Source organism: Polypterus senegalus, chromosome 18 (assembly GCF_016835505.1).
Source record: "Polypterus senegalus isolate Bchr_013 chromosome 18, ASM1683550v1, whole genome shotgun sequence".
NCBI lineage: Eukaryota > Metazoa > Chordata > Cladistia > Polypteriformes > Polypteridae > Polypterus > Polypterus senegalus.
The window spans coordinates 54,875,110-54,892,514 of record NC_053171.1 but is presented as its reverse complement, the minus strand read 5'-3'; the positions used below and the strand labels follow the sequence as shown (position 1 = coordinate 54,892,514).

The 17,405-nt window shown below is 38.0% G+C and overlaps 1 protein-coding gene across 1 annotated transcript in view; it reads left to right on the top strand.

The window, feature by feature from the left end:
- Positions 1-17,405, top strand: part of cdan1 (codanin 1) — a 133,759-nt gene that overhangs the window by 13,239 nt on the left and 103,115 nt on the right. Inside the window, exons 3-6 of the mRNA XM_039741475.1 lie at positions 2,452-2,652; positions 2,738-2,931; positions 3,093-3,203; positions 8,937-9,015. Coding sequence (XP_039597409.1) covers positions 2,452-2,652; positions 2,738-2,931; positions 3,093-3,203; positions 8,937-9,015 — 585 coding nt within the window. The remainder of the gene's footprint in view (positions 1-2,451; positions 2,653-2,737; positions 2,932-3,092; positions 3,204-8,936; positions 9,016-17,405) is intronic.

Here is a 17,405-nt window from a genome sequence, read left to right as displayed (position 1 = left end):
TAATGAGAAAACAGTACTGTGTTGATCACAACTTGTCTTTCTGACCGTATGGGATCTCCAAATGTTAATTGAAAAGGTTGCACAGAAAACCAGGGGAGCATCATTATGACAAAACATACATTGGAAAACAACAACAAACCATCTTAAATTTTATCAACCAAATACAAATTTTACCACACAATATTTTACAATATTCAAAATGATCCATAAGACAAGTCTGTTTAGTTCATTATAACAGTGTGTGTTGATATGTAGGCTAATGTTAAAAACTAAAAAAATTAATAAAGTTAAACTGTACCATGTGTAACCATGGTTTTGTGGTCTGCTGCTCTAAACATTTCAGTGCAATCTGTCTTTCATTTTAGTATTTTGAAATCACTTCAATCTTTTTATATAGCTTCACATGTTAAATGTACATCATTTTCGCCATGAATTCTATTTTTTGGCATAAGTGAAGAGGAGGAGGGTCATCAGGATGACCAGATAGGGCGAAACGAAGGGCTTGTGTTTTTAGAGCGAAGTGCATTACCAAGAGAATTCCATGCTGTGGTAGAAACCTAAAACATGTTGCTTTCCAATTCTCACCCTCCTGAACAAATCTGTTCTTGTCATTTGTGTTAATTCGACACCCTCCTAACACTTCTGGTCTGTTGTAGGGAACATTGTATCCTAATGTTGCGCAAGTTTAACCCTGGAGGATTTTAATTAGGTCACTTTCCTTAATAAGAGTCTTGAACTGCTCTAAAAGTTGACCACCTCAAAATAATTCTGTTATACTTTTATAAAAATATATATATATATCTGAGGAGAGCACTTTTTAAAGGGCACATATACCATCCATACAAATTATTTTTTTAGTTAATCCTTTTAAATGGCTTTTGCATTTTGCCGTTTTGAATATTATAAAATATTCACTGTTTGTGGATACATTAATTTCTCTCTACAATGAAAAGTTTTCTTCCTAAACCCTTTTTGGTGCATCTTATGGATATTGGTATGCTAATAACAAAAATCGCCCTTAAATTTTACTGGCATGTACCGTCTTATTGAATTCCTCAATTTTTGTAATTTACTCTCATAAGTATACATATGCAGTACAACAACTATAACTGAAACAAACGTACTGATCTAAAAGTAGTGACACCACTACTACGAATGTGGCTCGGATGCAAGAAGTACTGTTTCATTTGTGAATGAGATGGACAAGCTAAAGAGGCTCATTCCATTTAAAACAACTGTCTGATCCATAAGCATTTGGTTCCAGTGCAGAAAAGTGATATTTATGAATGATGACACATTTTATGAAAGCAACAAAGAAAGAGGGCGAATGATTTCAATGTATGAGATAGATGTTTCCATGAATAACCAATGGCAAGACTAAGGAAGGCATTTTTATTGGTTCACAAATCAGACATACTGTATCACTGTCAAGCAGTTTGAAGTTCTGCTATTGGGGCTGTAGAAAATCATATGGAAGATAATCAAGGGTGATGCTGGGAATTGGGAAGACTACATCCAGCTTATTGACAACTTGCTTCAAGCATACAAAACCATGAAGTGCAAAATGTTGCTAAAGAATCATTTTCTTCCCTTCTGACTTTGGTACAATCAGTGACAAACCTGTTGGAAGGTTTAACCAGAATATTTAAATGGAATTCATCAGTGTTGGCTAGCTATTTTTGGACACTAAAATGTTTAGCCCAATTGAACTAATGTATTTTGTCTGCATCATTAAGCTATTAAAACACTAAATTTAATAAAAGTTAATTTCATGTTTCTCTAAATTCCTACGTGGTGCAGTCAATTTGAATATTATATTTGTGGTTAGCTTCTGTTAAGCTGTCTATCATAATTGGTACAAATTTCTCAGGAAGCAAAACTTAAAAAAAAAAAACCAAAAACAATTATCCAGTATAAAAGTACTGTGTTATTCTAGTTTTTCATTATGATTTAGTTCGTACCGCATGGTGGTGCAAACAGTCACATTTTAAGAAGACACACCATTTCCATTGAAAGTGCTTGTTGGTACTTTTTTTTAGAGATGCATTTTAAATACATAAATGTTTATTTTTTTTATAAATTTTTAAGGCTTCTTTATTTATATTTTCCTGTAAAGTATTTGGAGATCTTGAAATGAGATGTCTTGTTGTTAGTTATAGATTACTCAGTTACTATATAGTCAACTGTGACTGCATTTCTACAATGTAAACAAAAGATCAGTGTCCAGTTCTTGCTTGGTATTTTTCTGTCTTTGTGTTTGACTGTAAATAGGAATGATTTTTTTTTGTAGTTACTAAAATTGTTTGCTTTTAGCCCAGATGTGGCAGAAGAATTTTAAGCAGTTTTTGCAGGCCAGGCTGGTTTGTGATCTGCCAGCATCCCACAAAATATTAAATTATCTTTTTAATCATTAAAACTTTGAATCCTTTACTCTGTTTCTTTGGTTTACAGCAGGACAAAACCATCTCGGAGAATCAATCCCACTCCTGTCAGTGTGGAGCGGTCATTCTCCAAACCTAAAACTTGCTTTACTTCAACACCTGTGAGTCAGAGGTCTCTGGCAGAAGATAATGCAGATTCATTAGTTTCTGTGTCAGATTGTGTGGTGCCCATGGGGCTGCAAGAAGAGCGGGAGATGTTGAGGAGAGAAAGGTGAATTTTTTTTTTGATCTGTAGCAATTGGTTATTCCTCAGCATAATTTATGTGATATGATGTACTCATTGTTACTTTTTCTAGATCAAAGATGGCACAACAAATTAGTGTTCCTGTGACTACTGCACTTGACCCAACAACCCCCACAAAACTTGGGTGCAGCAGAATGAGGCCCAGCATTCCAGGGGATTCTGCTTGTATTTTGGCTGATGTTAATAAGGTGTCTTATGCACGGCAGCTGGACATTTTGGCACAACTGTACTGTGTGTGCATCTCAGGTACATTTTCAAATTTGCTTTGGAAACAGTTCTGTAGTTCACATAGTGATATTTGTTTTGTTAGGTACACATGTTTAAATTCTTGTATTATGTTCACATTCTGTTTTTTTTATTTTTTTTATAAAGCCAACATTTTTAAAATGATTTTTTTTTTGTTGTAGAAAATTTGGTGCCCAATGTCTTTTTAGAGCTCTTCTTTGTGCTGCAGTTGTTGACATCTCGTAGTTGTGGTATCTTAGATGATGAAAATGGAAAAACGGATCTCTATAAAGGTCAGCAGTACATAAGGTTATTTTAGATTTTAATGCTGCTAACCATTTCCTTTTATTTATGTTATCTAATTAAAGTGGTAGCCTGGAGCATATTCTCTACTATTTTATTTTTTTTAATTACTGAGTTGTTTTAAGTTGCTATTGTGGCAAAGGAAGTTTTTAGCTATTACCATGAGCAACGTATGCATATGGTTAGATCAATATTTCAATGTGTTTTTCATCAGAAGTACAGTGAACCCTCGTTTATCACGGTTAATCCATTCCAGACTCTACCTTGATAAATGAATTTTCGCGAAGTAGGATTGTTTATTTATAAATCGTATATTTTTGCAGTTAGAGTATAGAAAACCTGTTTACGACCTTCTAAATACGTTTTTTAACATTATTAGAGCCCTCTAGACATGATATAACACACTTTAGTCACCATTACACTCGTATTATCCAATATATTAGACAAAATAAGAGAAAATAAGACATATTAGACATTACAAATATCATATTACTGTACTAGGCTCGCCCGCCTTTTAAGGCGACCGACTTTTATCCTCATTTTGTGTGCGCTCCATGTGTACATCAGGCATGTAAGTGTAGGGATTGAGAACATTAAAGTGCCCATTCATAACATCTCCCGAAAACCTACTTTTTTTTATCCCCTCGAGTGCCTGTCCAAAGTCGTACAATGTCAGCCCGAATCTGTACCGCTAAAGACGGAGTTTCATGCACTAAATAAGCTATAGATGATAATAAGCAAGCACCATCTCTCCTGATATTTACTACGTAGTGAGGCATTTGTACTCCATCAACATTATTTCCAGAGACATAATTTTGTCTATTTTTCCAGCGCATCGCGCACAAAAGCAAGGGAACGAGCACCAGCACTCTGCTCACATCGCGTCACTTTGTACCGCAAGCCGCAAGTAGTAAGTCTGTGATAAGCGGAATACCGCTACGCTTTGCACTCAAGGGACGGAAGGACAATCCTGACTGCTTTTATATAGTAGATTATTGTACTGTACGTTTAATTACACACACACACACAGTTCTTACACACAACCACTAACCTATGAAGGCACAACCTCAATAGGAGACTCTTCAGGTGGTGCAGTATCTTCAGCAGGTGCATCGTTGTCTTCTTCCGCTGAAGGAGTACTAAGAGTAGGCAGTGGGTATCTGGGTGCGCGGCTGAAGAACATCTTGATAGGCAGTTGCTGGCGCTGTCTGTTCATATACATCAGGAGGCTTTTGTAGGGTATTGCCATCTTTGATCATATCCAAGAGTTTCACCTTCTCCTGGATAGTAAGCATCTTCCTCCGGCACTTAGTTTTTATTGTCAGAAGGCTTAGAAAAAGCAGCACGTTTAGGAGCCATTGTGGGGCTTAGATAAATGTTCTCAAAAAGCGCATGCGTAGTGACGTAAGCGTGTATGAGAAAAAATTGCGATACAGTGAAGCCGCAAAAGTCGAAGTGTGATATAGCGAGGGATCACTGTACTCCATTTTTTCCTCTTATACAATTGACTAAGTGGAAGTATGTGTTTGTGAGCTCCTTAATGGACTAGCTTCACACCCAGGGTTGGTTTGCACCTTGCAGCCAGTAGTGTTAAACTCAGAACCCCTTTACCCCCAAATTGGTTTATGTGGGTTCAAAATTGTAAATGTGATAATCTATATAATTATTTATACTCTTAGCCAGAAAAGAACACTCAGCAATTATCTGGCATAATCTTTAACCCATCAGCAATTGAAATGAAGAATGAATTCTAGAACAGTCATCATCATTGCCTCTGTTTATGATTAACATTTAAATGTTAGACATTTTCATGTTTTCTTCAGATTTGAAAGGTGTGAAAAAAGGCACATATGAAATGGAGATGGGAGGCACAGTTGGTCATTGTCATTCTGAATCATCAAATGTCAACATCTGTTTAACAGACATTTTCAAGGTTTACCCAGGTTGGCCTGTTGCAACCTAACTTTTGTTTTTCTATGGGCTTCATTAGGATGAGGCCCATATTCCTTCTGTTATTCACCATCACCTCCATCCATATCATCTTCAGTTCACCCATCAATCCTAAACCTAATCCTCTTCTGCTTATCTTAGTCTTTCTCTTCAGTAAAGCAACTACTACCTCGACACCAGATTTACAATCAGTTTAGCCTTTATTTTCCTTTCACTCCATAACACTGTATATCCATCTGCTGATTTTGCTTTTGTCTCTGTTCTTTCCAACTGTGTTTCTGCCTTCGTGAATATCTTAATCTTATGACGCATATTACTATACACACAATTTTTATACAGGAGAATGAGGCATGTTTCAAAACCAAACTGGGAATAGCTTCTGGAATTTCTTCCATTCCATTGTTATCCTTGCTATTGCCACACTGCTCATTAAAACCACATGTGCTCAAAATCTCATCTAGGTAGCACTCTATACTTTATCAACAGCTAAACTATCAATATATTGGTTTTCGCTTACTACATCTGCATTCTGCACCCCTCTGTCCCACTTTCTATTAGTATCTGGTGTACTCACCACTTGCTGAATACATTTCACGCCAATAAATCTCTTGTGTATGCACTTATGACAGTACATACATTTAACAGAGTGCAGTTGAACTTCTTGGTGCTCTTGACAGAATTCTGTCCTGTTTGATCAAGCTGATATCTTGATATTGTTTATATGAGAAAAAAAAAAGTTAAAGATTGATAGAGGAATAGATAAAGAGTGACCAGGAATCCTTTTACCTGGGAATGCCCTAAAGAGACATAAAATAGTGGTCAAGCCGGTATTAATCTAATCTGTAAAATTTTCTTGTATTTTGTCTTGAACCTTGTTTACTGTGTAAACAAACAACAGACCTGCAGAGTTTGTCTCGCACATGAACAACTGGTATGTGATTTGAATCTGCAATCATTGTAACTCACATACTGTGTAGGGTTAATATGCAGAAAAGCACACATTGCAATTTGAATTAGATGACAGCTTGGAGGATTAACCAGAGACTTGCAAATACTAAAGGTACTCAAAAATGAAAGTATACAATACATCCATGGGCCACTTGAAAAAATAAAAGTACAAACACTAGGTCTGTGTGATTTAAAGTTCCTGTTCTTTCTGAAAAGTTCAGAACTGTTTTTATGAAAAAAGGCTCATCAACTGAAGTGACAGATTAATTTAGTTATTGAAATAGTGTGCTTTTGTATTTTTTTTACTTTTTTTTGCTATTATGGTAGATAAATAACAGCCCTGAAATACCTTAAAATTAGTTCACTAAGTAGTTAAATACAATCTTAGAAGTTTAAATTGATTGAATTTTTTAATTAGAAAAATTAATAAAGATTCATTTTACATGAAAGCATTTGTCAGCATAAGCTTCCCCTGGGCTTATTCATTGAAAGCAAATCTGGTCACAATAATTACTGCTTTAACATGCATGCCACTGACAAGCTTTTAAAATATGTGCTGGTCCCACAATGCACCAGGCATATGCCAGCTGCCCCAGTCACGATGCTCTGTCAAATACTTTGTCCTGGTCTGCATTTATGCATAATGCATCATTATTCGTCTCACCTGATGCTTTTCCTGATTTTGCCTGACATTAAATCAAACTTTACTTCATAAAGTGACCCGAATTATTTTCTCCAGCACTCTGTTTATTGCCACTTCCAAAAACTTGATCTCTCGATATAACCTACACTCTGATGACTCACCATTTCCTTAATATACTAGAATGCGCCCACTTCTTTTTCATTCTGGAGGAATCCTAGTTCCATACAAAGGGGTTTGTCACCCCTTCAACATCTGAACCTCCAGCTGCCTTCAACATTTCAGAGTACACTGTATTGTTTTTGTGCCTATTGCTTTACCTATCTTTAGCTTTTTTAACACTTTTGAAACTGCCTCTTATGAAACTAATAGCTAGTTTCTTGTTGTTTCTCCAAACGAACATCAATATCCCATTTGTTGTCTTTGTTCAGAAACACACTCAACAATACATACATCCTATGTCCTATATCTAAGCTCAGTTATACATGAAGCAAATAGATGAGTAATTGATGAAGAGTCTGTTTTAAGGGACAACACATTAAAAGTACTGTTACATATTCTTTAACTTTTGAAACTGTCCTTAAATGATATAGAATGGCTACTGTGGTTGTACTGTGGTTCTTCTTTGACATTTTAAAGTATATCACATCCTAAAGGCAACAGTCCAACAAATGCAAAAGACATATTTCATAAACTAACTAATTTATGGAAGTTATGCCATCAGTTAAATATGTTCCTTCCCTGTCTCAGTTCTAGTCCTTGTTAAATAAAAAAGAATGGTTTGGTATGCAGTGGTTCTTAAGTCATAATAATTTAATAGGGGAGAAAAATCTTATTTTATGTTAACATGTATTTAGTTTTGTATTGTGGCAGATACTCAGTGAAAAATTCATATTGAAAAAAATTACACTCTAAAACCCGGTCAATTTAATTGTTGGTCCAGGGCCAAAGACCACCTGCATTAGTAAGACCAGATGTAGCCCTAGACAGGGTCGTCTTCTTTCAGCTGCTCCCGTTAGGGGTTGCCACAGTGGATCATCTTCTTCCATATCTTTCTGTCCTCCGCATCTTTCACTGTTACACACACCACCTGCATGTCCTCTCTCACTACATCCATAAACCTCCTCTTTGGCCTTCCTCTTTTCCTTTTTCCCGGCAGCTCCATCCTTAACATCCTTCTCCCAATATACTCAGCATCTCTCCTCTGCACTTAATAATAATAATAATAATTCCTTACATTTATATAGCGCTTTTCTCAGTACTCAAAGCGCTATCCACACAGGGAGGAACCGGGAAGCAAACCCACAATCTTCCACAGTCGTCTTACTGCAAAGCAGCAGCACTACCACCGTGCCACCTGTATCCAAGCCAACGCAATCTCACCTCTCTGACTTTGTCTCCCAACCAGAGCTGACCCTCTAATGTACTCATTTCTAATCCTATTTATCCTCATCACACCCAGTGCAAATCTTAGCATCTTTAACTCTGCTACCTCCAGCTTTGTCTCCTGCTTTCGGGTCAGTGCCACCATCTCCAACCCATATAACATAACTGGTCTCACTACCATAGGCAAATACAGCATTTTTTTTTCTTTAGAGAATATTAGAAATGCAGTAAATTGCAAAATCCCTGAATTTTGTGTGATTCTTTGTTTCATTTTACAGTGTAAAATATGAAAAAATGAAGGTAAACAAATTTGTATTCAGAATTTACATTTAAATTCTTCTGGAATATTACATTTCAGAACTTGATGTTGTTGCTTTTACTTGTAGAGCAAATAATTAAATCGCATTCACTTCCATTTTTAATGCAAGCTTTTATAACAACTTTTTGTTCTCACAGTCATTATTAGACATGGTTGATATTTTAAACTAAAAGTTAAAAACAATACTGAGAAAATTTTAATTCTTAACTCTCAGAGGTAACAATGTTATGATGACTAGATTTAGAATTTTTTTTTTTTGTGGCTTTTAAAATTTTTACTGTAATGATAATATTAATTTTAAAACTTCTAATAAGCTCAGTTTTATTGCCACAAATAACCTACTTTTGCCTGAGTCTTTGTTAAATTAAAATATCCACATAGAATAGATGCTACCTTTGTAATAAATGTAAGAGATTATCCCTATTGTAATTTAGAAATTCAGTGGGTAAGTCAAATTTTAACTTTTGCTTTATATTTTAGATGTCATTGAAACACCATTTTTTAGGAGTGTGCACAACTGTGTATATTTTGCTGTAAAGGTCCTGCAAACCAATTTTGAGTAAGTATAAATATTATGCCTTTTTAATACTGCTGAATTGGTTCATATTTTAAATGTAAATACACTGAGCTAAAATACATTTTCTCCCAGATATAGTGACACATTTTTACCATCATAATGTATTTCTAGAGTATGCTTTATGTTAAGGAAATATAGAAAGTGGATAAATATAAATTTTCCAGGAATCCAACAAAAATATATGTTTTCATAGTTTAAATATAATTTATTGTTCCAGGTTAATAAAACCGTTAAATGTTTGGGTAAATAAAATATTTTCTCAGTATTAATTACAAAGAATCTCAAAAACAAAAAAGGAGTCTCCGAGAAACTTTTTTACAGTTCTGATCATAGTCAGACACTAAGAAAGCGTCACCCATGTGCACGACATGAGCAGACATGTGATAGTTCCATGCTATTGATCTGTGTATCTTTTAATTTTGCTCACAGCTAACTGCCATAATTGGGAGATATCTCTGATTAAGTGGTATTTATAAATCATTCAATATGTTCTTATCTATACTAATAAAAGGCAAAGCCCTGACTGACTGACTCATTCACTCACTCACTCACTCACTCTCCAACTTCCCATGTAGGTGGAAGGCTGAAAATTGGCAGGCTCATTCCTTACAGCTTACTTACAAAAGTTAAGCAGGTTTCATTTTGAAATTCTACGCGTAACGGTCATAACTGGAAACTAATTTTAACCATATATATGGCAATAGTCGGCAGCTCGGTCGCCTTGTGAGGCGGGGTTGTGTCCCGCATCATCACGCCTACCACGAAAGTACGTAGAGAACAAGGAAGAGCTCCAAAGAGCGCTGAACAAAAAACGTATTACACAATTGAGAAGGCAGCAAAAGAATATGAAGCGAGTGACGCATACAAGCATATTCATAAGTGCAGCTACTGCGGAAACAAAGCACAGTATAAACCGTAACTTTAAATTAAGTTTATAGACACGCTCCCGCTGCCATTTGTCATACCTACGACGAATACAATATTCGCGAGATACAAGTTTAATGAGAAGACGCAGGGTTTAAACGACACTTTTGATCACTTTGTAACAGAGTTAAAATTGCTGTAATGGAGTTTAAATTGCTAGCATGCCAGGTCTGAGCTAACATTAAATAAAGCCGTGGACATTGCGAGATCGCACAAGATAGCACAAGCACAGCTGGGAAGCTTCGATGCATGTACTCTGAGCGGCTAACGTGAACTGACTTTGCAGGGCTGAGAAAGATTAAATTAAGTTCATAGACACGCTACCGCTAAATATTCACAGGCTAATCCACAACTTAATACCGGGAATGCCTATTAAACATCTTAGATTCACGAGTACCGATTTGGGTAGTAAACACTTCGATGAGGGAAACCTGTTATCTTTACAACGGTTGACAAACACAGAATATAACTTGAACACAACACATCCTCCAAATACAAACCTGATTGAAAGAAATAATGATAATCAATTCCTTGATGACAGCAACACTCATAACAGTGACAAAACTATTACATTGATTGATATGTATATGTATGTATGTATATATATATATATATATATTAAGGGTGGGAATTTAACACATTAATTGCGATTAATTAATTTGAAAAAAAAAAATTATGTGTTCAAAAAAATAACGCATTTAATCACACTTTGCATTCCAAGCAAAGGGGAACTTTTGTCAGTGCATGATTTCCTGGCACACCAATTACATTGATGCACACATCAGAGCTACAAAAATGGAACAGTCGGAAGAAAGCACGTTGCTAGGACTGATCGGAGGCAAATTTCATTTCAAAAGACCACCCGACGGAAGCCTTGATAAAAGCGTGGTTTTGTGCAAACTGCAAAAAGGAGTCTGCATACCACCGAAGCACTTCAACCTTACGGAGTCTCCGAGAAACTTTTTTACAGTTCTGATCATAGTCAGACACTAAGAAAACGTCACCCATGTGCACGACATGAGCAGACATGTGATAGTTCCATGCTGTTGATCTGTGTATCTTTTAATTTTGCTCACAGCTAACTGCCATAATTGGGAGATATCTCTGATTAAGTGGTATTTATAAATCATTCAATATGTTCTTATCTATACTAATAAAAGGCAAAGCCCTGACTGACTGACTGACTGACTGACTCACTCACTCACTCACTCACTCACTCACTCACTCACTCACTCACTCACTCACTCACTCACTCACTCACTCACTCACTCACTCACTCACTCACTCACTCACTCACTCACTCACTCACTCACTCACTCACTCACTCACTCACTCACTCACTCACTCACTCACTCTCCAACTTCCCATGTAGGTGGAAGGCTGAAAATTGGCAGGCTCATTCCTTACAGCTTACTTACAAAAGTTAAGCAGGTTTCATTTTGAAATTCTACGCGTAACGGTCATAACTGGAACCTAATTTTAACCATATATATGGCAATAGTCGGCAGCTCGGTCGCCTTGTGAGGCGGGGTTGTGTCCCGCATCATCACGCCTACCACGAAAGTACGTAGAGAACAAGGAAGAGCTCCAAAGAGCGCTGAACAAAAAACGTATTACACAATTGAGAAGGCAGCAAAAGAATATGAAGCGAGTGACGCATACAAGCATATTCATAAGTGCAGCTACTGCGGAAACAAAGCACAGTATAAACCGTAACTTTAAATTAAGTTTATAGACACGCTCCCGCTGCCATTTGTCATACCTACGACGAATACAATATTCGCGAGGACTGATCGGAGGCAAATTTCATTTCAAAAGACCACCCGACGGAAGCCTTGATAAAAGCGTGGTTTTGTGCAAACTGCAAAAAGGAGTCTGCATACCACCGAAGCACTTCAACCTTACGGTACCATCTAAATGCAACACATGTTGCAGCGAGCACAGCTGTTAGCACTAGCAGTACGAGTTCGAGTACCAACAAAAGGTGTCGGCAGCCCAAACCTGATGAAATGACTGGCTTCAGGACCAAAATTAGTAAGTCAACATCAGTCAAACTTAACAAATTATCTCGCAAAATGGATTGCTTTGGACTGTTGACCACTATCAATGGTAGAAGATAGGAGGTTAGAAGATGTGCTACAGTTAGCGTCAGGTGATCCAACTTTCCAACTGGCTTGCCGAAAGACTATTTCAAGTGAAATTCAACAGCTTTATGACACTGAAAAGCAAGCAAAATTAGATGCATTATAGAAAGCTGACTTTGTGGCTCTTACTGGGGCTCATTGGACTTCCGTGACCGTTAGTAATTCAAATTACATCTAATTAAAAAATGTTCAATGATCACACTGTTTAGCCTAATGTACAAAATAATTTTGGCTAAGGTTACTCAGAGTTTAAAGGTGAAACTGGTCAAATTACCTTTTATGTTTCTGCCTTATTTTTTTAAGAAGAAAAACTGCACTTTATGTTGAAATTTTTATTATTATTATTTAAAGATAATACCATTCTGAAAATGTACTTAAAATACAACTTTATTTTTAAGTCTACCCAATTTTAGCCAGGGATGATATTTTTGTTTCTGTTTTGAATTGAAATGCAGTTTAAATGCATTTTTTTTTCTTCAGAAATTAAAAGAGCTTGAGTTTACAATATTCATGTCCATGTCTATTATTTGATTCTGTTGCCCACTAAAACCCTTTTAAATTAAAAAAACATTTGCGCTTTGGGGCAGATTTTCTTGTGTGATTAATCAAGATTAATTAATTACAAAGCCCCTAATTAATTAAATTAATTTTTTTCCTCAGAATTCTACACACAACACCCCATAATGACAACGTGGAAAAAGTTTACTTGAGGTTTTTGCAAATTTATTAAAAATAAAAAAATAGAGAAAGCACATGTACATAAGTATTCACAGCCTTTGCCATGAGGCTCAAAATTGAGCTCAGGTATCCTGTTTCCCCTGATCATCCTTGAGATGTTTCTGCAGCTTAATTGGAGTCCACCTGTGGTAAATTCAGTTGATTGGACATGATTTGGAAAGCCACGCACCTGTCTATATAAGGTTCCGCAATTGACAGTTTATGTCAGAGCACAAACCAAGCATGAAGTCAAAGGAATTGTCCATAGACCTCAGAGACAGGATTATCTTGAGGCACAAATCTTGGGATGGTTACAGAAAAGTTTCTGCTGCTTTGAAGGTCCCAATGAGCACAGAGGCGTCCATCATCCATAAATGGAAGAAGTTCAAAACCACCAGTACTCTTCCTAGAGCTGGCCAGCCATCTAAACTGAGCGATCGGGGGAGAAGGGCCTTAGTCAGGGAGGTGACCAAGAACCCAATGGTCACTCTGTCAGAGCTCCAGAGGTCCATTGTGGAGAGAGTAGAACCAAGGACAACCATCTCTGCAGCAATCCACCAATCAGGCATGTATTGTAGAGTGGCCAGACAGAAGCCACTCCTTAGTAAAAGGCACATAGCAGCCTACCTAGAGTTTGCCAGAAGGCACCTGAAGGACTCTCAGACCATGAGAAACAAAATTCTCTGGTCTGATGAGACAAAGATTGAACTCTTTGGTGTGAATGCCAGGCGTCAGGTTTGGAGGAAACCAGGCACCGCTCATCACCAGGCCAATACTATCCATACAGTGAAGCATGGTGGTGGCAGCATCATGCTGTGGGGATGTTTTTCAGCAGCAGTAACTGGGAGACTAGTCAGGATAAAGGGAAAGATAACTGCACCAATGTACAGAGACATCCTGGATGAAAACCTCCTCCAGAGCGCTCTTGACCTCACACTGGGGCAACGGTTCATCTTTCAGCAGGACAACGACCCTAAGCACACAGCCAAGCTATCAAAGGAGTGGCTTCAGGACAACTCTGTAAATGTCCTTGAGTGGCCCAGCCAGACCCCAGACTTGAATCCGATTGAACATCTCTGGGGAGATCTTAAAATGGCTGTGCACCGACGCTTCCCATCCAACCTGATGGAGCTTGAGAGGTGCTGCAAAGAGGAATGGGCGAAACTGGCCAAGGATAGGTGTGCCAAGCTTGTGGCATCATATTCAAAAAGACTTGAGGCTATAATTGTTGCCAAAGGTGCCTCGACAAAGTATTGAGCAAAGGCTGTGAATACTTATGTACATGTAATTTCTCAGTTTTTTTATTTTTAATAAATTTGCAAAAACCTCAAGTAAACTTTTTTCACGTTGTCATTATGGGGTGCTGTGTGTAGAATTCTGAGGAAAAAAATGAATTTAATCCATTTTGGAATAAGGCTATAAAATAACAAAATGTGGAAAAAGTGATGTGCTATGAATACTTTCCGGATGCACTGTATATATGTAGATATATATATATATATTGTAAAAGATGTAGAAGCACAAAACATAAAGGTTTGGGGTTTTCTGGCCCCATATATTATAGACGATCCACAATCAAAAAAGAAAAGCAGGTCAAAATTATAAACTTAACAGTTCATATACGCAACGCCGAATCATGGCGTCGGCGGCCATTTTATGAGGGAGGAGCCGGAAGTGGAGGAATGCTGGGAAAGAACCGTGAGGGAGGATGGGATCGATGACGTCAGGAAAAGATGGAGGAGGAAGGGCGGAAGTAACGCACTGCGGGCAAACCCGGCTTATGGTGGCGGAGCGTCTTTTTTCCTAAAAGAAAGCAGAGGGAGAAAGTTAGTACCCGCCATTCCCTGCCGGCGAATGTCTTCCCAGTTGTGTTAAGATCCTTCCGCGGTCTCCCACTCAGCGTGCGTGACAATATATATATATATATATATATATATATATATATATATATATATATATATATATATATATAATATATATCAGGTTTCATTTCGAAATTCTACGCGTAATGGTCATAAATGGAACCTATTTTCATCCATGTACTATAATAGACTGCAGCTCGATGGCCGTGGGAGACGGAGTTGCGTGTCGCATCATCACGCCTCCCACGTAATTGAGTGCCTGCCCATATAAGGTAAATATTTTCGCGGGTCAAGGACTGTGCTTAGCATATTCATAATTAAAAATATCTGAATCACAAACTGATGTTAATTATATTTTTTCCATGAATGCTTATTAAATAATTCCAAATAGTCTGTCCACCTACTTTCATAGCTTTTCCGATGGTTGTGCTTCTTCCAGGCATGTATTTTCGTATTAAAGCATTTAACCAATCACATTTCAGCCATCATTTGTTGCCAGGCAGAGAGGCCTTCACAATCCGTTGTGCAGGCACTCTAACACAGAATAAATGTCGATTAACCTGTTGCTTCAACCAATCAGATTTTGAGTTGGTGTTAGTAGGGCCCTCTAGCAGGAGTACGGCAATGTCACCATATTCAGACCCATTGATTAGATAGAAGCCTATATGAGGAACTCTACTAGGCCACTGAATGCACTGCCAGCGCTCTGAGCGTTCTCGCACGCACTACGGCCAACTCCATGGCAGGATTCTGGACAATATTATTTGCCAGACCCAGAACAGATTTCAAGACAACGAGAACCTGATGTTTGTCACGGTCCTCGAGCACAAGAAGTTTTGGGAATACAAGAAAAATTTCACGCATGCCGCCTTCTCCAGTTTAACAAAAGAGCCACGGAGCGGTTTTTGATCCGTTTCAGCTAAAAACAGAACTGACTGTAATGTATGCCATGAATGATTTTGCAGGAAAAACGCCCACTGATCTCCTTGACTTCCTTCATTAGAAAAATCTGAATGAGAGCATGGGGCAGCTGTTCACATTGGTATATTTGGCGGTGAGCATTCCTGTGTACACTGCTTCTGTCGAGCGGACATTTTCAGCCCTAAAGCGAAATCAAACTTATGCCAGAAATACCATGGGGCGGGTTCGCCTCTCAGCATTAGCTTCGATGGCGATAGAAAGCGAGGTTTTGATGGAACTGAAGCGCATGGATAATCCGTACGACAGAGTAATTGAACTGTTTTTGAGGAAAGAGAGGATGATGGATTTTGTTTACAAATAATCTGCATTTTTGGTGAGTAAAATGTTGCGATTTTTCTAAATAATATTGCAAGTTTATGAGTTATTATTGATGTTTTTTATGTGTGTCGCGGCTGTGGCTGCAGTAAAAAGCAACTAGGTCATCCCTGGTTTGTCTATAAAATAAAGGCATTTATTGTGGCTACAGGAGTGTATGTATATATATATATATATATATATATATATATATATATATATATATATACTCAGCAAAAAGAAACGTCCTCTGACTTTCAACTGTTTTTACTTTCAGTAACTTAATGTGTAAATATTTGTATGAACACTAAAAGAGTCAACACCATAAGACATAAACTAAAAATGTTTCACAATGTGTCCCTGAATGAAGGGAGGCTCAAAATCAAAAGTACCAGTACTGCAGTACATCTCCTCCTCATGGACTGGACCAGATTTGTCAGTTCTTGCTGTGAGATGTTACCCCACTCTTCCACCAAGGCACCTGCAAGTTCCTGGACATTTCTGGGGGGAATGGCCCTAGCCTTACCCTGCGATCCAACAGGTCCCAGATGTGCTCAATGGGATTGAGATCCGGGCTCTTCCACTGTGAGGATGATCAGCTGTCCTTCCTGTCTCCCTGTAGCGCTGTCTTTGGTGTCTCACAGTGCGGACATGGCAATTTATTGCCCTAGCCACATCAGCAGTCCTCATGCCTCCCTGCAGCATGCCTAATGCACGTTCACGCAGATGAGCAGGGACCCTGGGCATCTTTCTTTGGTTGTTTTTCACAGTCGGTAGACAAGTCTCTTTAGTGTCCTGCGTTTTTAGAACTGTGACCTTAAATGCCTACTTTCTGTAAGCTGTTAAGGTCTTAACGACCATTCCACAGGTGCATGTTAATTAATTGATTATGGTTAATTGAACATGCATGGAAAACATTGTTTAAACCCTTTACAATGAAGATCTGTAAAGTTATTTGGATTTTTAAAACATTATTGTTGAAATACACAGTCCTGAAAAAGGGACGTTTCTTTCTTCCCTTCTTCATAGGGTCTGACAATGGGTCCAAGGATTTCATCCTGATACCTAATGGCAGCCAAGGTGCCTTAGTCAAGCCTGTAGCGGTCTGTGTGACCCTCCATGGATATGCCTCCCCAGACCATTATGACAGCAACACTCATAAAAGTGACAAAACAATTACATTTACAATCATGTTTTATTACACCACCAAACTGCTCATGCTGAATGATGTTACAGGCAGCATAATGTTCTCCAGACCCATGGCTTCTCCAGACCCTTTCACTTCTGTCATGTGCTCAGGGTGAACCTGCTCTCATCTGTAAAAAGCACAGGGCACCAGTGGTGCATCTGCCAATTCTGGTATTCTATGGCGAATGCCAATCGAGCTGCATGCTGCTGGGCAGTGAGCTCAGGGCCCATTAGAGGACATGGGGCCCTTGGGTCACCCTCA